Source organism: Phocoena sinus, chromosome 2 (genome assembly GCF_008692025.1).
Source record: "Phocoena sinus isolate mPhoSin1 chromosome 2, mPhoSin1.pri, whole genome shotgun sequence".
Classification (NCBI taxonomy): Eukaryota; Metazoa; Chordata; class Mammalia; order Artiodactyla; family Phocoenidae; genus Phocoena; species Phocoena sinus.
Genome location: NC_045764.1, coordinates 177,699,522 through 177,725,838, shown reverse-complemented (window position 1 = coordinate 177,725,838; position 26,317 = coordinate 177,699,522). Strand labels below are relative to the sequence as shown.

The 26,317-nt window shown below is 59.5% G+C and overlaps 2 protein-coding genes across 3 annotated transcripts; one reads left to right on the top strand and one right to left on the bottom strand.

The window, feature by feature from the left end:
• The first annotated feature begins 2,244 nt into the window (after positions 1-2,244).
• CDCA4 (cell division cycle associated 4) lies at positions 2,245-11,167 on the top strand. 2 transcript variants are annotated; one of them, XM_032624794.1, is made up of 2 exons: positions 2,245-2,286; positions 9,162-11,167. In XM_032624794.1, exon 2 carries the CDS (start codon positions 9,168-9,170, stop codon positions 9,840-9,842), a length of 675 nt encoding a protein of 224 aa, XP_032480685.1. In that variant the 5' UTR covers positions 2,245-2,286; positions 9,162-9,167; the 3' UTR covers positions 9,843-11,167. The 2 variants fall into 2 exon arrangements, with proteins under 2 accessions (XP_032480685.1, XP_032480686.1); XM_032624795.1 differs by lacking the exon at positions 2,245-2,286 and adding an exon at positions 2,776-3,691.
• A 2,596-nt stretch (positions 11,168-13,763) lies between these two features.
• CLBA1 (clathrin binding box of aftiphilin containing 1) lies at positions 13,764-22,306 on the bottom strand. Its single transcript, XM_032621770.1, has 7 exons — positions 22,302-22,306; positions 20,746-20,932; positions 19,653-20,432; positions 18,377-18,522; positions 16,765-16,894; positions 15,645-15,749; positions 13,764-14,721 (listed from the first exon to the last, which is right to left on the bottom strand). The coding sequence occupies exons 1-7, from the start codon at positions 22,304-22,306 to the stop codon at positions 14,557-14,559; spliced, it is 1,518 nt and encodes a 505-aa protein (XP_032477661.1). The 3' UTR covers positions 13,764-14,556.
• Positions 22,307-26,317: the final 4,011 nt, after the last annotated feature.

The following is a 26,317-nucleotide window of genomic DNA, read 5'->3' as shown; positions in this document are numbered from 1 at the left end:
GGAAAAGGAATCTTAAAAAAAGGAAATCTATGTGTGGTCAAGATGCTAAAATTGAATTGCTATTACAAGGGTTTTAAAAATAAGCTTAAAATCAGTAGTGTACTTATGTAAAACTAAAACCTAAGTTTCGTATGCTAACAGGACAAGGTTTTCTTGAATTGTTGCCAGTTTCTGATAAGAGATTGTGAAAGGTTTTTCCTTACCTTTTAGTAATCTGCTTAGAAAACCAAAATTGTGTTTTACCCAGATTATTTCCTGTGTTTCAGGTTGTCTTAATCAGGTATTTGATTCCTTAAGAAAACTGAATCTTCTCAATATTAAAAGAGCTACATTTTGCTAACAACTATGTAACTTTTTGTATTTATCTTTGAATTTTTTATCATTACTTTGGTCAAATAGATAATTAAGCATCATTTCTTAATGGTCCATTGTCCTGTGTGAGCAAATGTCCAAAATCTTTTGATATTTTTGACAAACTTTCCAAAAGTTGGGTTGTAAGTGCAGTCTTTCTGACCTTGAAGTAACTCTGGGCTCTTCCAGCAGGCCTTTGCAAAAGCCCAAAGGATTTGTCTCTCACCCGGTAAAATGTTAAACTACTCAGGCTTATTTGATGTTAAATTACATGGGACGCTTGTTAATGAAGAAGGAATACTAAACCTTTTAACTTTACATTTGTATGGGTATGTATTAATATAACTATTCCAAAATTGTATGAAATTCCCCAAATTCTGAGATGTCCTGATATAATGTCATCAGTCATAATTTAAAAGTAGATGACAGAAATAAGATCTTCGTTGAGCCTGGGGATTTCTCTTGTTGTGTAGTAAAGAAAGGAAAGTTGCCCAAGGAGAGGTGTGGTCTTTGCCCTCCGTTCCTGGGAGGGGATGTCCTGCCAGCTAGTAGTGTTTTGCTGGGGACCTGGGGCCACACCACATAGTCTAAGATGAGATTTAGGGTGGGGGTGTGGAAAGCCCCGAGCGAGCCCGGATCCTCCTGGCTCCAGCCCCACACATGGAAGACGTAATCTTTATCTCTGCATCCTTTTGCAGTAATAAACCATGACAATAACAGTTTTCATCTAGTTTTGTGAGTCCTTCTGTGTATCCCATTTAGGACCTCTCCACTAAGAAGTTATTTTTTAAAGAAACCTCATCTCCTTTCCTTTTTTTTTTTTTTTTTTGCGGTACGCGGGCCTCTCACTGTTGTGGCCTCTCCCGTTGCGGAGCACAGGCTCCAGACGCGCAGGCTCAGCGGCCATGGCTCACGGGCCCAGCCGCTCCGCGGCATGTGGGATCTTCCCGGACCGGGGCACGAACCCGTGTCCCCTGCATCGGCAGGCGGACTCTCAACCACTGCGCCACCAGGGAAGACCCTCCATTTATTTTTAATTAATTAATTAATTTTTGGCTGCATTGGGTCTTCGTTGCTGCGTGCAGGCTTTCTCTAGTTGCAGTGAGCGGGGGCTGTTCTTCCTTGTGGTGCGTGGGCTTCTCATTGCGGTGCTTCTCTTGTTGCGGAGCACGGACTCTAGGCGCGCGGGCTTCAGTAGTTGTGGCTCACGGGCTCTCGAGCGCAGGCTCAGTAGTTGTGGCGCACGGGCTTAGTTGCTCCGTGCCATGTGGGATCTTCCCAGACCAGGGCACGAACCCGTGTCCCCTGCAATGGCAGGCGGATTCTTAACCACTGAGCCACCAGGGAAGTCCCTCCTTTGGACTTTTGTGATTTCATTTCTTACAGGAAAACCTGAAGCCCCTGGAGGGACGAGCAGTCCAGGGAGCAGAGGCGCCGGACTTCCCTCCGTCACCCCGTCCTCTCCCCCTCCCCCACCCTATTCCTCTCCCCTCCCCCACCCTATTCCTCTCCCCTCCCCCACCCTATTCCTCTCCCCTCCCCACCCTATTCCTCTCCCCTCCCCCACCCTATTCCTCTCCCCCTCCCCCACCCTATTCCTCTCCGGCCCTACTAGCCCCGCCCTCCGGAGGCCAGCGCAGGCGCACTGGGGCCGCGCGCGGAGACCTGGGAGCCGCCGGGGCGGGGCGGCCGAGGGCGCGGGCCCAACGGCCAACGCGGCCGCGCGGGAACTCGGGCTCCAGGCCCCGCCCGTGGTTTGAACCAGAGGCTCCGCCCCCGCGCCCGGCCAATCAGCGGGCGGGGCGGCCGGCGCCACGGCGACCCATTGTGGGCGCTGCGCGGCCCTGCCCCCGGCGGCCCCTCCTTGGCGGCCCCGCCCCTCCCGGCGGCCCCTCCCTCGGCGGTGGCGCGGGCGGCGCGGACGCGGGCTGCCAGGTGAGCTTCTCGGCTGGGCCCGGGCCTTTGTGCGGCGGCGGGGTCCCCGGGAGGGCTCGGGCGTGGGCGGGGGCCCAGGGAGCCTGTGGGGTCCTTGGGGGGGCGGCCTGGGGCGGGGGGCCCGGAGGGCTGAGGACAGCCTGCGGAGTTGGGGGGGCTGGGGGTAGTCCGGGGGAGGGGGCGGCCTGGGGGTCCGGGGGCGCGTCGGAGGAGGGGGCGCAGTCGCAATGACCGGCGCCCCCTTCCCACTCGACGAGTGACCGGCCTCCTGGGATTCTCTCTCTGCAGCCGCAGACTAAACTTTGGCTGTTCCGCACCATTTCAAGTCAAAAGTAATATGTAGCCTTGCGTTTAACCTAATTGGGGGCTCTTCTTAAGAGGAGAAACAGTTACGATGGGTCGGTTGGGCTCCTCCTCAGGGAAGTCCCTACATTGTCTTCTCACCTTTGACTTGGAAGGGGTCAGTGCAGGCCCTCCTCCTCCTGCTTCCCACGAAGACCCTCCTGGGAGACCTGTAGGGACCCTGGGGAGCTACTTGTCTGGCCTACTTGGATTTACAGCCCTGACCACAGTGCCACCAAGCTGCCGCTCCTCTGTCACTCATCCATCCCTCATCCTACGCCTCCTTCCACCCACCGGTCGATCCTTCCATCCATCATCCACCCATCTACCCACCCATCCATCAATCCATCGTCCATTCGTCCATCCTTTTATCCACCCACATGTGTCCATGTTTCTAGGTTTTCTCCCTAATCTGCATTCCTTGTAGAGCAAGGAGTGGGTGGTGAGTGTTAGCGATGGAACACTTAAATTTCATCCTAGGTCCTTGTAGCAGAACTGGGATTTGCAGTGCTGTACTGCCTTCCAGAAATGGCCTGGCCAGGGGCACCTTTCTCTGGAACCCCCGAGGGCAGGGCTGCCTCCCTGTAGTCAGCTGCGTGCCTGTGAGTGTTCAGTTTGGGTTCTTTTCCTTTGTGTCTCAATTTTAATTGCTTTGAAAAGGAATGTTAAGGATATTTTGCAATAGCTTCCCTGCTCCCTACTGTAGGAGACCCAGCTTCTCTCTAAGCTGGTCAAGGGGGTATCAGGGAGCAAGGGATGCCAGCTTTGGGTGGTCTAAAGCTGGTGCTCTGTCTGCTTCCCCTGCAGGCTGGTCTAAGCTGCCCAGTCCAGTGGAGACAGACATCAGGGAGGGGAGCAGGATGTGGGGGGAGGAGGGCTCCCAGACCCTGGCTGCTAAGGGAGCTGTCTTCAGCGGGCTCCTTGTTCCGCCCCATCCTGCTGCAGTCAGAGGACTAGGAAAAGTACCAGGCACTCACTTCCACAAGTCAGAGGCAAGCTCAGCTCTACGTTTTCAAAAGCTTATTGTCCCCAAAGCAGGATTACCAGGAAAAGCATCCACCAGGTAACTGTTTGCTGGGAGAAGCTGTGGTCCAAGTAGAGGGTTTTCCTCTGCTGGAAATGGCCGTGTTTCCTCTTGTGGGGCCCTGTGTTGCTTACACAGAACAGCCAGACTGAGTTTACTGTTCTGTTAAAATGAGGCAAAGAAGATACTGTCCGCTTACAAAATTAAATATTCTGTGAACTTCCTACATACAATTGCTCTTTATCTTCAAGTTTCACCATGTTTTATAATTAAAGTTGAAATTCAGAATAAAAAAATCAGTTACGACCTTTATTTTTTTTTCTTTTTTTGGAGAGAGAGAATGGCAGGTTTTATCTTGGAAGGAGGGCTGGAAGTTTCCCTCAACTTGCTAGTAGAACATATTCCCAGGCAGAGAAGGTTTGTGTATTTTATTCCAAGTAACAGAAGTACTTGAGGGAATTCCCTGGCGGTCCAGTGGTTAGGACTCTGCGCTTTCACTGCCGTGGGCCCGGGTTCAGTCCCTAGTTGGGGAACTGAGATCCCACAAGCTGCACGGCACAGCCGAAAACAAAAGTACTTGAAATCAGCTTTTTCGTGCTAGCTTTTGAAAGCTGCAGACAGGCAATAGTGGAGGGGTGACCGCCATACAGCTTAGAGGTAGCCTTCTCAAAATGTAGCTTTGCTTGCTCCATCTTCAGTTTTCTTTGATGAGTATTTCAAAGCCAGATAGTGAGACAGAAACTGAGAGTGTTCATGTTGATTTGCCTTAAAAACCTGAAACTCACGAGAGTGCTTGGCTGTGGCTGAAGGTCATGGTGACTAGTCTGTCCCCAGTGCCCCCACAGCCCTGCTGCTCTGGATCTGGGGATCTGCATTTTCCACCGGCTCTGGGGATGGTGGCCACGTGGCGTGAGAGCTGCTCAGGAATGGGGACCTGGCTGTGACTGGGGTCTCTGCTGGGAGTGCTCGGGGTGGGCAGGCGCAGTGTGTCCCGTCCCGTCCGTCCCCGTCCCCCCCCCGCCCCCGCTTCACCGCCACGTGGAACTCGTGGCCTGTCTGTCCAGCCTGCGCCTGGTCTGGAGGAGGCCTGAGGGTGGTGCTGTGCCACGACGGGGGTCAACCCTGGTGGGCCGGCTGTCCAGGGATGTTGGAGGGTTTTGTGTGAACCATGCTAACGGAGGACTCAGCGGGCCTCGGGTGTTTAACCAGCTACGTGGCGAGACCTTCCAGCCGACTGTGGGGGTGACGGAGGTGGGTAATGCCTAACATTTGTTTGCTCAGCACTCAGCGGTGAGTCAGGCTGTGCGGTTAGGACAGCCTCAGAGGCGTAGGGCCTTGTGTCGCCCCGTGTTAGAAGGATTCAGTGCCATCAGGCCACAGTCACTGCTGGGCAGGGAGCTGTGCTTCACCAGGCCAGCCTAGGGGTTCTGGGTCCCCGCCTCTGCCCTGAGCATCTCTCAGGGTCCCTTCCGAGCCATGCTGTGTTCTGACTTTGTCCCAAACACAGTTGTCTGAGGAGGGGGGACCCTCGCAGGCCACCTTGTGACCCCACCCACCCACGCAGCCTCTGGGCGATGGGGCACTGCCCATGGGCTGCTCCCTTCCGTAGATGTAAGTCGGCCAGCATCTTTTGTGGAGTGTGGCACAAATTAACAGTCGCTTAGGCTTTGGAACATTTGCGGGGAATAATTTGGGCTGACTTTGAGCCTGTATGTGTTCCGGCCTGCCTGTGGGGGCGCGGCGGGGGGCAGTATCTAAAGTGTTTTAGATTTAATGTGGTAACCACCCCTGTCACGTTGGTTATTGATGCATTTTTGTTTATTATGAAGGTATAATTTGATGCAATGAAATGAATAGATGTTAGTTGTGCAGTGCAGTGAATTCTGACAAATGCATCTTCTCGTGTGACCCAGGCGCCCATCTGGAGGGGGCTGTGTTCCCACCATCCCAGGGAGTTCCCGCCAGTCGTGACTCGTCAGCGGCAACAGCTTGGGTTAGCTTTGCCCGCTCAGTGAGTTCACGTACGTAGCGTGCGGTCCCTGTGTTCCTGTCCTTGTTGCTCATATTCACGTGGTGTTTTGAGATCCATCGTGGCGTGCCCTTGCGTCTCATGGTGGGTTTCGTTTGCCAAGTGGTGTCCCGTTGTCAGATACACCGGGTGGTGAAGCCGGCTGGTGGGGGGTCCGAGCAGGCAGAAGTGCTGTGTGGGGTGGGAGGGGAGGGATGTGGTCCGGGAGGGTCTAGCTGGGGCTGGGACTGTTGGTGAAGCACAGTGAGAGCCCACCAGCAGCTGTGACAGATCAGTGCGGGAGAAACGGCGGAGGGGGAATTGGTCCCTGTCTTCCTGAACGCAGCTTGGTAAAATCGCGCTGCCCCTCGCCCGGCAGACGCACTGAGGAGTCAGTGCTGGAGCTGGGAGGGCCGCCTCCACCCGCCTGGAAGGCTGGGAGGGCAGAGCCCCTGGATAAGCCGTCAGTATGATCGGGCGCTGTATGTTGGGACAGACTCGCGGCTGTCAGAAGTGGTGGTAAAGTTCTGAGTAACACGGAAGGTGTGGTGAGCAAGGAAAGCAGGACTTGCCGAGACTCACACACGCAGAGGAGAACGTGGTCGGGAAGCGCCGGGAGCCGGTGTGATGGCTGGTTCCCGAGTGTCTCTCTCGTGCTTTCTGCTTCTTTCCCGATCATCTGCAGTGACTGTGGAGGTGAATGAAGGCTGCCTGCGGGAAGAGCAGAGGCTGTTTATTCCAAGCTGCTGCGGCTGGGGAGCCGCCACCACCACTGCCACCACCGGGCTGAGCGGGGACTCGGGCAGCAGGGGAGTGGGAGCGCTTGCCGGTGGAGAGGGGGCTCGGCGTCCTGCTGGGGGCTGCGGGGCTGGGGAAGCTGGACGGCTGACGAGACCCGGGCGCCACTGCGATGGCTGGGGCACGTCCGGTTTTCTCCGGTCGGTCCTCAGTCAGAAGCGAGAACAAAGACCATGGACGCCGTGGGTTATTGATCAAGCCAGGCCATTGTGGGGGGTGTCACAGGGCGGTTGTAGGGCTTCCTGGGCTGTCGCTAGAGATGGAGGTCTGACTTCCTGCAAGTCTGGCGTGGAGGGAGCAGGCTGCTTCTTGGGCTGGTTCCTGTGATGGTGGCTGGGTGTCCCGGGCGGATCGGGTGTCCTCGCTGTGTCCGTTCAGTCTCTCAGAGCAAATAGCCATGAGCGTGCCCTCTGCCCTTCTTTCCTGGCAGTGCTGCCCCAGGTGTTGGCTACGCCAAGCTGCGGCCGGCCCTGAACTCAGCCCCTGGGGCTCCCACTGGGTTGACCACTCGTGAATTCGTGGGCTGGGTGTTCTGAGGACCCCTCGAGGAAAGGGAGGTGGGGTCCCAGGGTTTCCCATGTAGCTTCCTGGCTGTGGGTCAGCCATGGTCTCCCGCCCGACCCCGCCAGCCCGAGTGGCCGCTGACCTGAGCTGCACGGGACCCATGGAGGGTGGCTCGACTTCCTCTGTTGGTCAACTCAGGCTTACCTGTGTTATTCGAGGGAGTTTGGTTGGGGCCTTAAATAATCTTTTTGTTTTTGGCCACACTGCAGGGCTTATGGGATCTTAGTTCCCTGACCAGGGATGGAACCTGGGCCCTCAGCGGTGAGAGTGCGGAGTCCTAACCACTGGACCACCAGGGAAGTCCCTGGGCCCTAAATTAAATCGGTCGCTGTGTAGAGTCAGGATTTTAGGTTTGGTCGAAAAGACGCTAAAAGCCAGAGGTGATTAACTTGCCACAGAGGAACCCTTGAAACTTAATTTTTTCCCCCCAACACAGGGTGTCTCTTTATAGACATAATTCATATTAACTATAAATTATTTATAGTTAATTATAAATTAATTTATATTATAAATAAATTATGTCTTTATTGACATTATTTATAGTAATTCTCAATATGCTTAGAAAATTTAAGCCAGTGACTTTTACACAAGTAACTGGGGAAAAAAGACTGTAAAAGTTGAATTTGCAGCCAAGACAAAAAACTTGAATCCTTTATTACTAGAAGTCACTGAAATATTTTTCCTGTATTTTGGTGGTAAGCTGCTGCTTTTGTAAACGCTGCATGCACAGTGAGGCCAAACAAACTGAAACACCAGAGTTTGGAGCAGAGAAAGGTTTATTGCAGGGCCCAGGGCCGGAGACAGAGAGGAGGTGGCTCGTGCCCTCGAGCTCCCTGAAGGCTTTTGGCAAAGCATTTTTAAAGGCAAAGCATATTTAAAGGCCGGTTGAGGGAGTGGTGGTTGCAGGGTGTGCGATCAGGTCTGCGCAATTTTCTGATTGGCTGATGCTGAGGGAACAGGGTGGTGTCACGGGTTCCCGTCATCAGTCTTTAGGCTCCAGGAGGCCTGGGGCTATGCGTCCATGGTTATCAAGTAGTTAACATCTTCCATTTGGTGGGGGAGGTTTTCACATCTGCAAAACAACTTTAGGAAATGTGCATCAATTACCGTCGGCTGGGTGCTTCTGAGAGGAGCTAAAGCAGAGGATATGGGGGAAGGCCCGTACCGGGAAGGCCCCCACGGTGTCCTGCCCGGTTACACTGTCGTTCACTTAAAGACAGTTAATAAGTGGGTGTGTGCAAGGTGTTACGATTGGCTGTGGCCTGCAGGTCCGACATCTCCCCTGAAACTTCCGGGGCACAGCTTTTTAGAGGGGCTGTGCGGCATGCGTGGGGGCCCCCTGCTGGTGAAAGCACTGAGGAGCCTGCGCCTGCTGTGCAGGAATGGCTGTTGGTGGCCGGGACCCCTCAGTCAGCCACCGCGAGGCCCCCGTCCTGCCCGCGGCCCCCGTGCTGTGCCCAAACTCCTCCCCCCAGGGCGCCAGCACTCGGAAATTTGGTGTTCCCGTTCAGCTGAGTTCTTTAAAATGCATTTATCCTATTTTTGGTCCATTTATCTTTTTTTTTTTTTTTTAATTGATTTTATTTATTTTTGGCTGCGTTGGGTCTTCGTTGCTGTGCGGGGCTTTCTCTAGTTGCGGTGAGCGGGGGCTACTCTTTGTTGCGGTGCGCGGGCTTCTCATTGCAGTGGCTTCTCTTGTTGCAGATTACGGGCTCTAGGGCCCGTGGGCTTCAGTAGTTGTGGCTCGCGGGCTCTACAGCGCAGGCTCAGTAGTTGTGGCACACGGGCTTAGCTGCTCCGCAACATGTGGGATCTTCCCGGACCAGGGCTCAAACCCCTGTCTCCTGCACTGGCAGGCAGATTCTTAACCCCTGCGCCACCAGGGAAGCCCCGTTTATCTTTTCTGATGGAGACGGTTGCGCTGTGGTTTAGAGGTGGCGTCTAGAACAACCTTCACAGGGTCTCTGTGGCTGGGCTTGAGCTAGAGGGGCGCAGGGGCTGCAGCCACCTGGAGTTGCTCGTCTGCCCCGGCCCGCGCCCCTGTCTGCGTGGATCACCCCTGACGTTGAGACTGAACCTGGGGCAGAGCCTGCAGGGACCCTGAAGTGGGCTCAACGGCATCTTTCTTGGTTTCCGCAGGGCACGATGTTTGCGCGAGGGCTGAAGAGGAAGTGCGCGGAGGACGAGGAGGCCGCGCCTGCGTACAGTCTGCAGCGCCAGTCGCTCCTGGACATGTCACTGGTCAAGCTCCAGCTGTGCCACATGCTGGTGGAGCCCAACCTGTGCCGTTCGGTCCTCATCGCCAACACGGTCCGGCAGATTCAAGAGGAGATGACCCAGGACGGGAGCTGGTGCGTGCCGGTGCCCCAGACCGCGGGGCGGGCGTCGCGCGACCGCCTGGTGTCCACAGAGATCCTGTGCCGCTCAGCGCGCGAGGGGGCGCGCCCGGCCCCTGACCCTGGAGACCCGGCCTCTGAGCTCCAAGTGGTCCCAGCAGCACAGGCTCCCGGGGTCCCTCCTGGTGGCGTTTGGGACGGGGACGGTCCTCGAGAAAACAGAGGAAGCTTTCACAAGTCGCTCGATCAGATATTTGAAACACTGGAGAGTCAAAGCCCCGGTGCGGTGGAGGAGCTGTTTTCCGACGTGGACGGCTCCTACTACGACCTGGACGCTGTGCTGACCGGCATGGTGGGCGGTGCCAAGTCGGGCCAGGACGGGCTGGAGGCCTTCGCCTCCACGGCCGCCCCGCCCCCCAGCGCCGGCTGCAAGTCGGACCTGGGCGAGCTGGACCACGTGGTGGAGATTCTGGTGGAGACCTGAGCTGCGGCCGCGGCACACAGCAGATGTGTTTGTGAGGCCCACGAAAACAGCCGGCGCGCTGGGGGTGTGGGTGCCCGCTGCCCTGCAGCCGGGGCTGGCCTCTGGTTTGTCTGCGATTAGGAGACCGGCCCAGAACAGCATCCAGTACGCCCGCTCCCCGCCTCTCTCCCTCCCTCCCAGGGCTGGGCTGCTTTCCCGCAGGCCGGTCATCGCGGCCGCCCTGGGCCCTCGTCTGTGTCCTGCTATGGCCCCGCTGGAGGATGCCAGCCCCCTTCCGCATCCAGCCTCATTCTACTTTAGATAGGGGAATTTTCTCAAATTAAGTTTTATACATTTTGGGCAATATTTTGTCTTAAGATATATTTTTGAACTTTTTATACTTTTATCACTTTAGATTTTTTTAGCTATTTTCTTAAAAATATATTTTTTCTATAAACATCCCCTGCTGCTACATTAGAAACTTTTATAACCTAAACAGTTGCAGTTGGTGTATATCATTTTTTTTAAGGTTTAACACACACTGTTCTTTTTCCAACAAGCGTCACTGCCCTGAGTCTGCAGTGTCCACACATTGTGATTTCCGCTTTCGACTCGGGTGTGAGCCTTGCCCGTACGCGCTGCTGCGGTCAGAGCGAGGTCAGAGTTGAAGGCCTTGCACGGCGGTGCCTTCACCAGATCTGCTGTGCGAGACACGTCTCCGTTAGAGGGTTTTATTTATGCTATTTATGTATAAGTGTCTTCAGAGCCGGTGGTCAAGTACGGTCTACGTGGAGATCATGCGTGCCCTGAGGTGTCTTGGCGGTGCCTCCAGAGGGTCTGAGACTCGGGACCCCTCCTGCGCGGGTTCCCAGCACAGCTGACCTTCCTCCCAAAGCTGCTGCCGTCCGCGTGCCCCTGCCTGGCTGGGCTGGCCGGACCCCGCGTCAGCTGGGCCCGTGTGCCAGCATGTTTGGGGGAAGGCGCGTGTCCATGCACCACTGGATTGGAGAATGGTGGCATAAATTTAAGTCTAGGTTAAAGAAGTCTGTACACATGTCATCTGTGGGCCCTCGATCTTGAGGGTCCGTTGATGGTGGGGTTGGCTGGGTGGTGTGTGTGCCCTGTGACCCTGCCCCAGGCACCGAGACCGCCCGCGACTTTTAGATCTTTTTCACTTGTTTACAAGTGAGACTGCATTCTCTCCGCACGCCCACCCGACGTTTCCCGTTTCTCGTGCTTTTTCTTCCTTCTCCAGCCCTTAGCCAAAAAGGGTTGTTTTCGTTTGCGCATGTGCCATTCTTAGTATCAGTGGTGTGCACCTCATTTTATTAAAAAATTACCCGACAAAGTGGAAATGTGTTGTCAATTATCTACCATGTTGTAGTCCTCGAGTTGGTCTTTTTACCCTAGTTGAGCTCAGCCAGGTTATCTAAGGGAGACTGTGGGGTTGCGAAGAGTTTCCACGTGGGTTTGTTGACAGGCAGGCTGTGGGACGTCTTCATCACCTGACCTCGCAGGGCTCTGAGGCAACTCTCCCCACCCCAGCTCTTGTGGCAGAAGACAGGTGAGGGACAGCGCCCTTGGATTGGGGCCGATGGTGGGAGCCTAGCCCGGTCAGGAAGCTGTGGGTGAGAGACAGGCTGTGGCTCTCAACACCCAAGGGTTGCTTCCTTCAGAGTTTGAAAGTATTTCCTTGTGGAAAGTAGCTTAAGTGTATGCTTTATAAGCAACAAACCTATAGCGGTATTTTGTGTCTTTATGGCATTTCTATCTTTTTAAAGCATTTGCTCAGTTTCAGGGCGGCTACAGTGTCTTATCTGGCAGCCTTCCGCAGTATGACACAAGCAGGGCTCAGGGTGGGGAGCAGACAGCGCCCATAGCCAGGCTTCGGCTTTAGGGTCCCCCTCCCCTGAGAGGCTGAGACCCAGCCTCCTTTCTGCCCCTGTAGTGATCCCTCCTTCCCCCCTTTGCTCTTCGGGTGCCTTCCCAGCCACCCACTCTCATTTCGGCAGCTCCCTTGAGGTGCTGATGGCCTAGACGTCCCGGGCAGGGCGAGGTGGGGCCCTGCTGGACACCGATTTCCCTGGAAGCATCAGAGTTTCTCCAGAGAGGAGCGGAGGCAGGTGGCCAGTTACTGACGATGGATTTGAATTGAATATGGAAGTGTGGGGCGGGGTGGGGCTTTAAACTCCCGTGTGCGTGTGGTCAGGTGTTTGTAAACTGCAAAAGGAAGGCTGCTGCCTTCACCCCACCACCTCTTCTGGGCTGGTCCTGGGCTCCGGGTAGGGAGGCTGGGTTTGTGGGGAGCGAGTTACGCTGTGTGTTCGCAGTTGCTTCTGAGCACAGCTGAGCTCTGGCCAGCTCCTCCCCCGGAAGGACTTGGAATTGGCTTGCTGCTGTCTGCAGCGCCCCCCCCCCCCCCCCACCACCCCGTACCAATGTCCCGGGAGCACATGGAGGGAGGGGCAGTGGGGTTTCGTGGATGGAGGCAGCAGCCAGCCCTGGAAAGGAAAGACTCCGGAGGGGTTCCCAGCCCTGAGGACCGTTCAAGGTACAAGCCTTGGCCAGTGGCAAGTCCTCACACTGAAACTTCTGGACCGTCGCTAGTAAACATAGTTGAGTTATCTTTATGGGCAGTACATGATAAGATTATCATCACACGAGAAGGTGATTACGAAGCTCGTAGGCAATGCAGGTTGAAGTACTGAGATGTGTCGGGCAGTGATTAATCCCAGTTCTGTTACTCTTCTGGAGTTTATGGATCCCACTCTAAGCACAGCTGGCGTTGCCTCCCCCAATATCTTGATGTGTTTTCCTTGTCATTCGTGTTTAAACCATGGTTGGGTAGCTGACTGGGCTTGTTCTGCTCAGGGTAAGAGTGACCGCCTCTTATACCCTGTACATCTGAATCAGGTGACCAGTCAGCACTTAACCGTGTGCCAGGCTGTCTCTCCCAACTCAAGAAGTCCCCTCCTCAAGCAGATGGGCTGGACACGAGGACACAGAATCAGAGGTAGACGTGGTGTTTGATTAGACGGGGAGTGGGGGGGAGGGGAGCAGTGGTTTCCCGCTTGAGGAGTGGCTGGGTGGCGGAAGAGCAGAGCGGGGTGGGGGAGAAGTTCGGATTGGGGGCCTGTGGAGTCTGGGACTTGAGTGAGGAGCAGCTGGAGAGCCAGCTGGACACTGGGCCAGCGACGGGAGGGGAGAGCTCGGCTTACAGCCAGGGGGCAGGGAGGGCAGCTGTGAGGACAGTGAAATGACAGCATCTGAATTTGAATCTGGGGGGGAAGCACAATGGCGTATTTTGGGTTGTCACGTCTAACTTTAACCAAAGGCTAGGAAATGATGGCACGGCTCAGGCGACCTCTGCCGGAGGGGTCCTGGGAGACCCCCGAGTGGATGCTCCCCTTTGGCGGAAGCAGCGTGGCAGAAAGCAGTTTCCAAATTCCCACCTCTTTCTGGCTGAAAATGAGAAATTAGGCAGGTTTCCCAAATATACAGCCCCCCAAAACCTGTTACCTCTTAACATAAGCCTCAGATCCACAGGTGGTCTGTGGAGTGGCCGAGGGTGCTGGGGTGCGGGTGACAGCCAGCCACCTCCTTCTCCCATGTGACAGGTGACATCTGCTGGTCACTGTGGCCCCACTTGGCCTCTGTCTGGATCTGACACCTCCATCGATGGAGTTGGCGTCTGAGGCTGCCCCCAGCTGTGGTCTCCCAGACTCGACAGTGGCCTTGGAGGGGCAGTGACGCCGGGGTCCTGCCGTGCCTGTGCCGGGCCCCGCCAGCCTTCAATCCCCAGGCCTCCCTGAGGGACTGGAAGGGCCGCCTGCTGGGGTTTCCAGCACCAGCCCCCACAGAGCCGGTGATTCAGCAAGAACACAGCTTGTCCAGGCTGTTGTTATTTATTTATTTATTTATGTTTGTTTGTTTCTTTGTTTTGTGGTACGCCGGCCTTTCGCTGTTGTGGCCTCTCCCGTTGGCGGAGCACAGGCTCCGGACGCGCAGGCTCAGCGGCCATGGCTCACGGGCCCAGCCGCTCCGCGGCATGTTGGGATCTTCCCGGACCGGGGCACGAACCCGCGTCCCCTGCATCGGCAGGCGGACTCTCAACCACTGCGCCACCAGGGAAGCCCCGGGCTGTCGTTATTTCATAAAATTTTACGAAAGGCAGTGCCGACTGCTGGGCTCTGGGTCATAAGAGGTTCCCTCAGCTGATACAGGATGGCTCGCCTGCCCGCAGGCAGACATCACCACTGGATACGCACCCAGGCATCGGGCAGGCGAGCACACTCGCTTTGCGGAAACAGCACCTACCCCCGCGCGTGCCCTGCCACGTGGACACCCAGGCCAGGGGCCAGTGTGGCAGCAACGCACGCAGGGCCTACCGGGTCCCTGAACGGCTGCTCCCAGTGACAGTTCCAGCCACATGCGAAGCCACCCTGGGGTCCCAGGCAGCATGGCTCAGGCAGCCAGGCCTGGGGTCCCTCACAGGTGCCCCCAGCGGCTGGCAACACCTTCCCAGGGTAGGGTCCCTGGAGCCAGGCTGGGGTGGGGCTCCTGGGGATCCGGGTGCCCCCTTCCTGGTGACTGGCTCTGCCGAGGGACACACCCCCCATCAAGGCGTCAGCCCTGATACAGGACACTCCTCCACGAAATAGCTCTGGTTTCCAGTACCAAACCAGACCGGTAAGAAACCGTAAAATCCCTCATCAAGACACAAAGTCCTCCCGCTTTAGCAAACGTCACTGTTAAACAATGCCATTTTTAGGTTACGAGGACTGAAAATCTTCTTTTTCCTTGGAATTGTGATGTATTGCCCATTTCCGTGTATGGGGTTCTTGAAGAAGAGGCTGTACGTGATCAGGCTGCCCTGTCTGCCGCCCGGCGTCCCTGGGAGCTGGCAAGAAAGGAGGGACAGGTCGGCGAGAGAACGCGCGCCCCCAGAGACGCCCCCGGCCGCCCGCGCCTGCCCGGGGCCCTCGCCCGTCTCTGGCGGCGTCTCCTTCCCCTCATCTTGCGCCCCTCCCCACGCGCTGCCACCGCAGAGGCGCGCGGGGACAGAAGCCACAGCTTCTCCCGGAGCAAACAGGACTGCGCCGTGAGGAGGGCACGCTGGGCCCCGGGCCCCTGTCGCCCTCCTCGTCCTCCTCCCACCCGGCCGGTGGCCCCAGGGACATTCCCAACGAACCGCGGCTGCCGCGGCCGCGGTCCCGGGGGGCTTGCTGGGGACGTTTCTGTCTTGCTGCTCTAAGACGGTCCCAGCCACGTGCCTCTAGAAGGTTCCGCCTCCTGCCCCGCGGTTTCGCAGGGCAGAGGGGTGGCCCCTGTGCCCGTCTCCCGCCAGCCGGTCAGCGCCAACTCACACCGGAGCCGGCTCCCGCCGAGAGCCCCGCCTCCGCGCGCCGCTCCCTCCACGCCCTCCTGCCGCCCCAGCTCCGGATCAGGCCCTTGGCCTCGGCGCCCCCTGCGTGGCACCCCGCACAACACCCTGTGCCGCCCCGCCTTCTCCCTGGGGGAGGGGGGCGCTCAGAGCCAGCTCCACATCCGGGGCAGCACGGGATCCTGGGGCGCGGGGGTGGGGACGCGGCTCTCCAGGCTGAGCTCTCGCCCCGCGGGAGCTGGGCTGCTAACGGCGCACCCCTCCCGACACGTGGTCCCAGGGTGGGCGGGAGACCCTGTTCCCGGAAGAGGCTTTTCCTCCAGAGGGGCGGCAGGACGGAGGCCGTCTGCCGCCCCTCTGACTCTTACGAGCCCATGAGAGTTAAAGGATAGAAGCGACTGGAACCCGAGACCCAGGCCCCAGGCGTCCCGGGCTCTCACCTTGGTCTGGATCAGGGCTCTGCAGCGGTGCAGGCGGAAGCCGAGCTCTTCAGGCTCGTGGAGGCCAGGGTCTCCCAGAGTGCGTCCCGGGCCCTCCGAAGGGCTCTGAGGAAGTAAACCAGTGTCAGCAGAGGGAAGGAAGATTAAAAGGTCGTTTTCTCTTTTTCACCTGGGCCCTCCGGCAGTCTCCCTGTAAAATGGCAACGTGGCCCCGACTCGGGCTCCGCTGGGGGCTGCCAGCCGCCCACCCCGGCTCACGCGGCCCTCCGGCCAAGGCCCGCGGTGCCCTTCTCAACCGAGGTCCTCGCCGCCTCTCCTCCCCCGCTCCCCCCACTGTTTTCCTCCCACAGAGACTCACCAGCCGGGTCACTGTCCGGCCCCGCAGGCCCCCTCCTGGCCAGTGTGGCCACGGCCACCATTCCTGTACCCCGTGTTCACCGGGGCCTGCCTGCCAGCCCCTTTTGTGTTTTCCACTTTTGAAAGTTTCCATAATACTTAAAAAATGGAAAAAGATCTTCGCCAGCTTGGTGCCTGAAAGACGACCATCCTTACAAGTTGCGTTTCTTTGATGACTCATGAGCCCTACGGCGTGTTAAGTGGCTGTGAGTTGCCTCTCGGTGAGACACGTGGCCTCTGGCCGTGGCCTTCCTGAGCGCGTCCCCGGCCACCGCTCTGCTCCGGCTTGGCTGGCTCCCACCTCAGGGCCCGCCTGGCGGCAGACCCCACATCTCCCCTGCACCCCCCGCCCGCGGCCTTCACAGTGACCCGGCCCCGCCAGAGCCCCGGCCCCCAAGCCCACCGCCTCCAGTAGCACCTGTGGGGTGGCTGCGCCCTGCGGCCCCCGGCAGAGTGCACCGCTACATCACCACGCTGCCAGGGCACCTCCTTCACCGGGCGCCGAGGGCAGGGCTGCGCCTGATGGCCCATCGAGGAGCTGCCGGAGCCAGACGAGGGCGCCCTGGCTCGCCCTTCCCGCCTTGAGACGGCAGCGTCCCGGCTGCAGGTGCGCGCCGCGCGCCCCGCCTCCCGCCCCGTCCAGGAGCGGCGCACAGGGTGGCTGGCAGAGATGCTCGCAGTCCTGCCAGCCCCCAGGAGCCCACCTCCACCCAGGTCATTTCACCTTCTGAGCAACATCTATTCCGAGAACAAGAAGGAAGTTTTCCCGGCAACGGGACTCGCTCCAGAGGCCTCGGGAATTCATCACGGTCCTGGTGCTCTGAAGAGCTCTCCAGAGTTTTCTGGATTCAGAACTGGAAAAGAGCGGCATTAATTACAAAGTAGCCCAGAAGGGCTTCAGACGGGAGGCAAAGAGGGCGCCTGACCCTTCAGAACTCTGACCACAGAACCCCGGCTTCTGACCACTTTGTTCGCTTACTCAAGCACCTACTGTCCTGCAAGTGCCCAGCACCGCCCCTCCTCCTGGCTTTATCGCTCTGCACAGAGCACAGCCCTGGCCTGAATGACCAATTTCACCATCACGTGTCTCCTCGGGGGCAGAAGCCCTGGGAGGCCAGGTATTCCGCAGTCTTGTTTCCTGATGGTCTCAGGTGCCTAGAACCACGCCAGGCACCACAGAGATGTCCAGAAACTGAGAGGGATAAACACGAGTGTGTGCCGGGGCCCCGCCCTGCTGCTCAGCCTGGCCTCCAGGAGAGAAGGCACGGGCAGGCGCGCAAATGGCTACAGGGGGACAGACTCGCCAAGTGCCGAGTCGCTTCCAGACCACCCCAGAGTAACCCTGACCCTCTGTGTCACCACAGCGTCCAGCCCGGCCCGGTCCCGACACGCAGGACCACCTGTGCCTGCGGGTGCCCCAGGATCACACGGCCCGCCTTCTGCCCTGGACCACGACCTGGGGAAGCAGCATGCCCAGAGGGCACACTAGCCTAGCCACCTGGGCTGTCCTGGTCATCCAGGCTCTGGCTCTGGTCCCCAGGCCGCTGCTGGGGTGGGGGGAGAGTGCTCTGGGCAGGCGCTGGCTGGGACCCCAGCTCGGACCCCGGCCAGAGCCTAGGAGAGCCCACCTGCAGAGCTGTCTGACAAAGTCTCCACCTGCCCGCCTGCCCGGCGGCGCCCAGGGACCAGGGAAGCTAGCTCCCACACACCTCCACCTCCTCCCTCTGGGGCCTGGGTCCAGCAGGTCCCAGGCTGCTCAGCCTATATTTTATCCACTCGAGCTAAACTGGTTTTTCGCTCAGTGCTCAGTGAAAGGGTGGCTTAGAAAATGGCCGTCCACAAACAAGTGCCTCTGTGATCTCCCTTAGGGACCTTTACTGGGAGTGTCAGCCTTGCTGGCAGCCCCTGGAGCACCGGTGGGCTGACCCTGTGGTGGGCCTAGAATGTCTCCAGGGCACTGGGGTGTCTCCAGGGCACTAGGGGGTCACTCGGTCCAGTCCCCCAGCAGCCCCTGTGCCCGCCACCCAAGCCCACTGGTCCCTCCCTCACCCCCAGCACTCTCACCAAGACCCGAGGAGCTGGCGCTCCCTGGCCCACTTTGCTCCGGGTGAGCTGGTGGGGGGCGGGGGAAGGGCTGGACATGGCTCCAAAAGGAGGAGCTGCTGCACCTGTGCCACCCGGTCCTTCGACCCTTGGACCACAGGTGGTGGAACCTCGGGAGGGACGAAGCCCTCTACAGAGGTAAAAACAGAAGACCCCATGCGTCCACCATATCAACCAAAGGCATAAATGCAGAGCTGCCAGAAGACATGTGAGCGCCAATCCAAGTTCATTACCACAGTTTATGCACAGATTCAAGGCCAAGTTTTTCTTCATTGCTTGTTTCTAAGAAACGGTCTAAGGTGGGAACATCTTCAGTTGCCTGTGGGACCGGCACTTCTTGAAAAGCGAACCTAAAAATCTCCTCACAGCTGACAATAGGCTGAAAAACAAGAAAAACGTACCAAAATTAGGAGAAAAACACACATCATGTCACCTTATTCCAAATGTATAATTTCGGTACAAATGAAATTTGTAAGTGATTAGATACCGTTGCTGCTACTGAAACATGACATGTTCGTTCCTGCAAATCACTGCACTGTGCATCGTGCAGTGGGAACCAGTGTGTGTGGAAAAGTGTGATTAGGGCGCAATAGTCATAAACTTCATCAGGGACACGTGCACGCAATGAAAATGTGAGCACTGTTGCCCACGTGTTAATTGGTGGAGACATCCATTCCTGTTACAATAAACATGGCCCTTCCCGGAAAAGAGGTTTGCAGGTTGTGAATTAGTGTGAAGTGCTGGAAGGTGGGTTGTCTGACGTCAGGGTGGGTGTTGGTAGACCGAGGTGGCTGGGAGAGGGGCGTGTGCGTGGTGCCTATTCACATGGGCCTCAGTTCAGCAGGTGTGGTTTTCTGCATTCACCTGGGGTTTCCTGCAAAGTTCACATTATGCTTCAGTTGTTCCCCGATACAGTAATGGCATTGGAAGACAGGCCTGTCTTCAAAACAAGCATTAAAGCAGAGCTAACTGTATGTACGAAGAGTGGATCTTGTCAGAGGTCCTGGTTTAGAAAGCAAATGGACCATCCTTAGAACCAGCAAATCCTTTCCTCCCTTCTCTGTTTCACTTTTGGTGTTTGGGGTAAACCATTTGGGAAGAGAAGGCAGAAAGAGGAAGATGAGAGGCAGTCACACTAAAGGGAAACCCTGGAGGTCAGGGCAGGAAGGGTGGACGGAGCAAGGGGGCGAGTCCTGGGCTCTCCAGGCCACCTCCAGTGCCCGGTCAGTGCTTGCACACTGAAATGTGACTCTTGGTGAGGCTTTCTAAATAAGTAGATTGACAACTCAGACGAAAGAAATGCTCTTTCACCACATGCCCTAAACGGGCCAGGAAAACACAGCCTGGTTGATGGAGAGTGGTCAGACGCTCCCCTCAGGAAGGTGGACGGAAAGGAAGGTGGGGGTGGGATGAAGCCCGGAGAGAAGCAGACCCCCTCCCTGGCCAGCCCACCAAAGCACAGGAAACACTTCCTGTGCAACATGGCAAAGACGAATACTTTAGAAATACCTCAGAAGGTGTGATGGCGCTGGTTCCTGTCACCCCAGGTCCACCCTGGCGAGACTGGTGAGAACCAGGCTCCTTTTGGGCAGAAATGGTTCTCGGCGGCTGAGGTTCTGTGGGCCTCTCCGGGAGCTCAAAGGACTGAGAGAATTGTTCAGACCTGGCTGAGGATTCCCGAAAGCCTTCAAACTCTCCCCAGGCACCGCCGTGTTCCCCTAGGTCTGGACCCCTGGCGGAGGCAGACAAGCCCTCTCCGCTGCGCCCAGAGATCCTGGCTTCCCCATCCCCATCGGGCGGGGGAAGGAGGGAGCGGGGACTCGCCCACCCCACAGCGTCACCGCCCTGTGTCCCAGGTGCCGAGCCTGCACCGCTGTATTCAGAAACCCGGAAGAAGGAAACCCCGCCTGCTTGCTCTTCGAGGTCACTCAGAAACGCGCAGAGAGGGGGCACGTGGCCAGGTGCTCCCCCCAGCTCCCGCTGGCCTTGCATGTTGGTGCCGCCAAGCCCGCATAGACGCGACGGGAAGATGCTCAGGAGACATCCACACCGCTGTGCGGGAGCTGCCCGGGGATGGACAGGGCCCGACGGGGTTGCCTGCTCGCCCACTGCCCAGCAGCTGCCGGCGGCTCCCTCGGGAGTACGGATGGGCTGGTGTGGGTCCACTGTCGCTGCGGAACGGACACAGACCGCATACACAGCCTGGTCACCCAGGCAAAAGTGACCGGAGCCGCTGCCCGGCTTCTTCCTCCACGCGTCTGGGCGAACGGTCCAGCACAGGGGCGTGTCCTAGAGACCAACCGGGTGCTGGGGGTCAGCACTGCCTGGGAGGGTGGACGAACTGCGGGGTCCTGCCTCGGCCGCCGTGGGCAGGGGTCTGCGAGGCCCAGTCTGGCGGAGCCGGCGAGAGTCCGGGCGCCCGAGGGAGGGCGGCGCGCGGGGGTCCCCGAGAGTTGGGTCGGGGGCTCGGGTAGTCCCCTCGCGGGGCGGGCGGGGGTCCGAGGCGGCCGCTGACGACCACCATCGGGCCTGGCCTACGGCTCCCGAGGGGCGGACTTGGAGCGCGCTGGGGCCCCGGCGTCCGGCTCGGGCCCGCACCCACCTCGGCCAAGTCTCCGCCTCCGCCCGCGGGCGCAGCAGGCTGCGGGGGGTCTCTTCGGCCTGCGTTGGACAGTTGCCCGGCAACGACGCGCGGCTGTCCAGCTTCCGTCGTCTGCAGCCCTGGCGTCAGTGCGCCGGCGCCGCGCGGGGCGTGGCAGCGCCAGGCCCCGCCCCCGCGCGGCGAAGTTCTGTGAGCGTAGGGAACGGACCCGTCACCCCCGCGCCTTTCAGCCGCCGCGCGAAAAGGCTCTGGTTAATTAGACGACTCCTCGTGCTGCCACCCAACGTGGAGCGGGCGCCCTACACGCCCCGCGGCCGGGAGTGGGCAGGCGCGTGCTGCCGCCAACGTCCATCCCCCCAGCCCCGGCGGCCAGCTGCAGCCCTCCGACCCGGGCCGCCCTGGACGCCCTCTCGTGCCCCTGCCCCGCCTCAGTGGGGATGTGTGTAGCTGTGCCATCTGTCTTGTCAAATCCTGAATCCCCAGAAGCTAGTACTTCCAAGCGTGGGCCTCCAGCGGGGGCGCGACCCCCTCCCTCTCGGGTCCCATGTAGTGCCCTGATTCTCGGCCTGGTCACCAGCCAGCCCCAAGGCAAAGCAGGGCCAGTCTGGGCCATGGACCACCAGCCCCTCCTGCTGCCACATGCCCCAGGGCAAGGGCCGCTCATGGGCTAGCCCTGCCCTCCTGCTAGCTCCTTTCCCAGGCACTCCTGGCCTTTCCCCATCTGCCTAAATCAGCCCTCCGCAGATGCGGCCATCAGGCCCCCGGCTGAAGCCCTGAACCATACACGGTCTCCCAGTCTACCTTCGTGCTCAGATTTCTCCACCCTGGGACCTCCTGGGGACCTCCCTGGGCCCTGTCCGGTTTGCATGAATCACCTGCTCTCTCAATGGTCCTTCGCAGCTAAGCTACCGAACATTTCAATTTTAAAAATTACCAGATGAGATCGTTCTCTGAACCCCGGACCTTAGCCATCTGCCCCATCCCCTGCTTCCCGAGGGGCACAACGGCCAGCAATGCAGTGTTGGAGCAATGCAGTCAGACTGCCCAGTGCTGGGCAGTCACTGGGGTGACCCTGCAGGAAGGTGACCAGACACCGGCTCTCTCCTGCCTCGACGTCACCCAGGGAGATCGGTCCTGTGCTGTCCACCCACTGCTCGGACCCCCTCATTCACTGTCCTTGCCATCCTTACAGTCCAGGGGCTGGAGAGGGGTAGGAGGGCTGTTGTCTTCGTGTCCTGGTGAGGAAACTGACGGCCAGGCGTGAAGGCCTGAGTAAGAAGTGTTGCTGGGGCTGGAGCCAGCTCTCCAGACCCTCGGCAGCTCCCCACGCGCTGTCTGGACCTCAGTGAAGAGTGAGGATGGCACTGTGACCCTCAGGGGACAGAATGAGGTGACCCGACAAGACACAGGCCCGCGGGTGGGTTGCTCTGCATTATGTGGTGTGGTAGCTGAATAAAGCCTCCTGCAGGAGCCCCTGCTGATCCCCAGAACCTGTAGGGACTCTACAGACATGATCAAGTTACGCCTCTCACGATGGGAAGAGGGTCCCGGGTTACGCCATTGAGTTCGATATCATCACAAGGGTCCTTACAAGAGGGAGGCGGGAGGGTCAGAGTCTGAGAGAGAAGACAGTGAGACGGAAGCAGAGGTCAGAGTGATGCAGGGCCACCAACCAGGGAGCGCAGGTGGCCTCGGAAGCTGAAGAAGGCCGGGACACGACCTGTCCTGAAACAGATCCCCAGGAGGAATGCAGCCCTGCGACACCGGAACTGTAAGGGAATAAATGAGAGTGGTTTAAGCCACTGCGTGTGTGTGTGTGTGTGTGTGTGTGTGTGTGTGTGTGTGTGTGAGTGTGGTTACACCTGGCTGACCCCTGGCTACGCCTCTAAGGAGGTGCTGCGTTGGGGGAACCAAGACTCAGAGGAGGCAGCAGAGGTGACCCCGACATTGGGTACCGTGCCCTGGATGCAGGAGTGGGTGGGGGAATCCCAAGGAGCTGACAGGTGGCCCCTGGCTCCTCAGGCCGGCGTCTGGGGGCTCTGGGCATGACGTGGGGCGGAAGCCGAGGGCCAGGCCTCCAGGTGGCTGGGCAGGGCAGGCAGCTGTTGAAGTTTGAAAGGCTTCACATGCTGGGGGAGACTGGCCAGAGGGGGCAGGTGCCTATTAAAGTGGGGGTGCAGGGGACACAAGCCACGACTCCCGAGGCGCTGTGCGGGCTGGGCACAGCGTGGTGGCCCTCCCAGGCTGCTCGTCTGTCAACACCTCGGTCCAGCCCTGCTGAACGGTGGTGTGGGCAGCTTCTCCTCTGCCATTGCCCCACCAAGCCTCCCCTGACACAGCTTCAGGAAGAAGGGGCCGGCTGCCACTCCGCCTGGAGCCCCACGGTACCCTAGCAACTCTGCACATCACCTGATGAGCCATGGGGAGGGCCAGTCACTCCAGGGAGCACCTAGCTGGTCCGCTCCTCAGCCCTGAGTCCTTAGAGTGAGTCAAGGAGGACGCCCGTCCCCAGGCCTGGAGTGGGCACTCAGCTTGGGGGAGAGTGAGGCAGTTAGAGGCCGGGGGCAGCAGACCTGGAGCCCTTCCCCCGCCTCTGTGCAGAGAACTGGGTGGGAGGGCAGATGGCAGTGGAGGATGACCCAGGCGCCCCCACCACCCTGTGTGCCCCTCCAGCTGGACTGGGCTGGGGCAGGGACAGTGGCAGAGCTATTTTTGCTTATGCTGCCGCGGCTGCTGCAAGGAGGCATCAATCATTGATGCTCTGGGCATCCCTGCCTGCCCGGAGTGGCACGGAGGGCAGCCAGCCAGGTGGGTGGGGCAGGCCTGGGGCTCTGCTGAGGAGTGGGGGCCTAAGGAGCTATGCCAGCCAGCAGCCCTGGCCCCTTGCCCTGTCCCCAGCAGTGCACTGCACTGCCAGCCACAGCACCTAGGTACCCAGTCTGAGACCCGTGACCAGCGGGCCGGGCCAGGGCTGGGGTGTGGCGCCAGCCTCCCTGGCACGGTGCTCCTAGGGAGGGGGTTGAGCAAGTGCGGGCCAGCAGGAGAGAGCGCGGGCCGCTCACAGCTTCCACAGGCCGCCCCCCACAGGGGTGCCCCTCAGAAATGGTGCGGGGCCTTGTGTGTGCCAAGGGTGGCTGTGAGTCAGCCCGCGTCTCCATGCTTCTTGAGGGGCAGCTATTCCTGAACATGCCCAGCTGCTGTGGCCTCCGCCAGTGGGGCGTCTGTCCCCAGAGGCGGACCTCAGGACGGGCTGGAGTGGAGCGTGATGGCAGGAGCTCCCGGCCGCGCAGGGCTCTGAGGCAGGCGCCTGGCCAGGCTTCAGCTGGGCGGTAGGGAGGGCAGGGGTCAGGCACAGATGGGCCTCGCAGGTCCTACCCGGGCAGCCTTCTCCCCATCAGGCGCTGTGACCCCGGGGCCAGGCCGGGGTTCCAAGGCCCCCACGGGTGGGAGGAGGGATTAGCAGGAGGAGGCAGGGCCCAGCCTGGCTGGCCTGGGGGCTGACTCCTGGGCAGTCTCCCTCTACACAGCTGCAGTCTGCCATCTGTGGGGTACACTGCCTGAGGGACCACACCCTTCCAGAGATGAAATGGGCCTACAGGGCCCCCGGTGGTACATAGGGGTGTGCACGGCGGGTGAGGCCAGCCCTCTGCCTCAGGGGACACAAGAGAGGAGAAGGGGCAACCCCTTGGCCGGGGCGGGGGTGTCCTGAATCTGGAGCCCTGAGCTAGTGTGGAGTCAACTCCCTGGCTGCAGAGTGAACTCGGCCCCAGCAGGAAAATGTAAGCCCACCCAACCCTTACCAAGCCCAAAGGCAGAAGTGGCCCCAGGGAGGGTCCCTGCCTCAGCCTCCCCCAGGGCCCGGCTGGCCTGGATTCCCAGGGAGCACCCAATCGCCCAGGGACTGTCCCCAGAGGGGCCAGCAGTGCCCACCTCCACTCTCCCTCAGTGGCCACGTGAGACCCCCTCCTCCTGGCCTCTGTTTAGGTGGGGCAGCCCCCTGGCCTCCCCTCCCCCTCCCCACAGAGCTGACAGGAGCCACCACAGCCCTGTGTGCACCATGTTGGAAAATCAGGATATATGTCACGCAGGGTGAGGCCACTTCAGCTGAACGGGGCCCAGGAGCCACACGACTTATCCAAGTTCACATGCCTAATTGGGCAGGGGGACAGAGAGCTTGTGCTGACGGCACAGACTGCCCCTTGTTCCCAGGCCCACAAGGCCAGAGTCACACACACAGAGGACAGGCAGGCTGAGACCCCCGACAGGCTCGAGCAGACGCCAGACACACCCAGGGACACATACAGCTCTCTCCCTGTGCCCACAAGTAACTGATTCCCATCCGGACCGAGTAGGGCAATGCTGCCTGGCCTGAGAGAAGACACCAGGGCAGGAGGGGTGAGACCCAAGCCCCGATGTCCCCACCTAAAGGACAGGGCTGTGCCCCGTCATGCCATGGGCTCAAGAGACGGGAGGCTGCCAGGGCCTCTTCCCGGCAGTGATGTGTGTGTCTGTCTGACCGTTTGCTGGAAGGCCGCCCGGCTGCAGCCCAGCTAACGGGAACTGCCAGGCATGAGTTGTCCCGCTGGGCAGGCTCACCTGGGCCCTGCCAGCTGTGCGGATCCCTGAGTGAGCCCAGGAATAAGTAGTGTGCTCCGTGTGTGCTCCGTGTGCGCTGTGTGTGCACTGTGCCCCTAGGGACATCCCCCAGCCACCTGGTAGTCAGCCCTGCTGCCCCCTGCCCCCAACCCCACCGAGCCTAACTTTCAGCGGTGTGAACCAGCTTCGGCTCTCTTACTCTGTCTGTCCTCTGCACACACACTACTGCCTTGCTTCGGTCCAGAACACTGTTCCCTACTCCTGAAGTCCGAGCTTAGACGGTCTGCCCGGAGCCTTCCAGGACCCCTCCCTACCCACCCCCACCGTGGCACCATGCTACCCCGCTGCGCACACCTTCAGACCAGGAGCCCCCAGGGCCGGGCTAGTGGAGTCAGATCACATGCCGTGGCCTCCCTGGGCTCCGCTGCCCCTACGCCCTCGCCCAGGGTGCCCTGCTCCCCAGCTTGTGACTAAAATGTCTTGTCTCCGGACTGGGAGGCAAGATTGCGGCGCGCGGGTCAAGTCCGGGAGTCTTGGCGCGGCGTCCGGGGACCGCCCCCGGGCCCCCCCCCCCCACCCCCCCGGGCAGGCGTCCAAAGTCAACACTCAGGACTCTGTTGGGGCGCGGGGCGGGGCCAATCTAGTGGCGGGGCGGGCCTGCCGCGGAGCCTGTGCCGGTGATCGGACTGGAGGTGGGACGTTGGCGGGGTCCGGACTGAGAGGCTGGGCCTTAGTGGGCGGGGCCTGGGTCAAGCCGGTTCCCGGCTGGACAGGGGCGTGGCGTGGCCACCAGGGGGCGTGGCCTGGCGGACAGCAGCCAATGGGCTGAATGAGGCCGCCGGCTCCGCCCGCGCTCGCTCCGCAGTGGCTGGGCTCGGGCTGGGCTGGGGTGGCCCGGGCGGGGTCCTGGCGGCGGCGGGGTTGGGGGAGCGGGCTCTGCCCGCAGTCCGCGGCCTGCAGCCAGCGGCATCGCAGG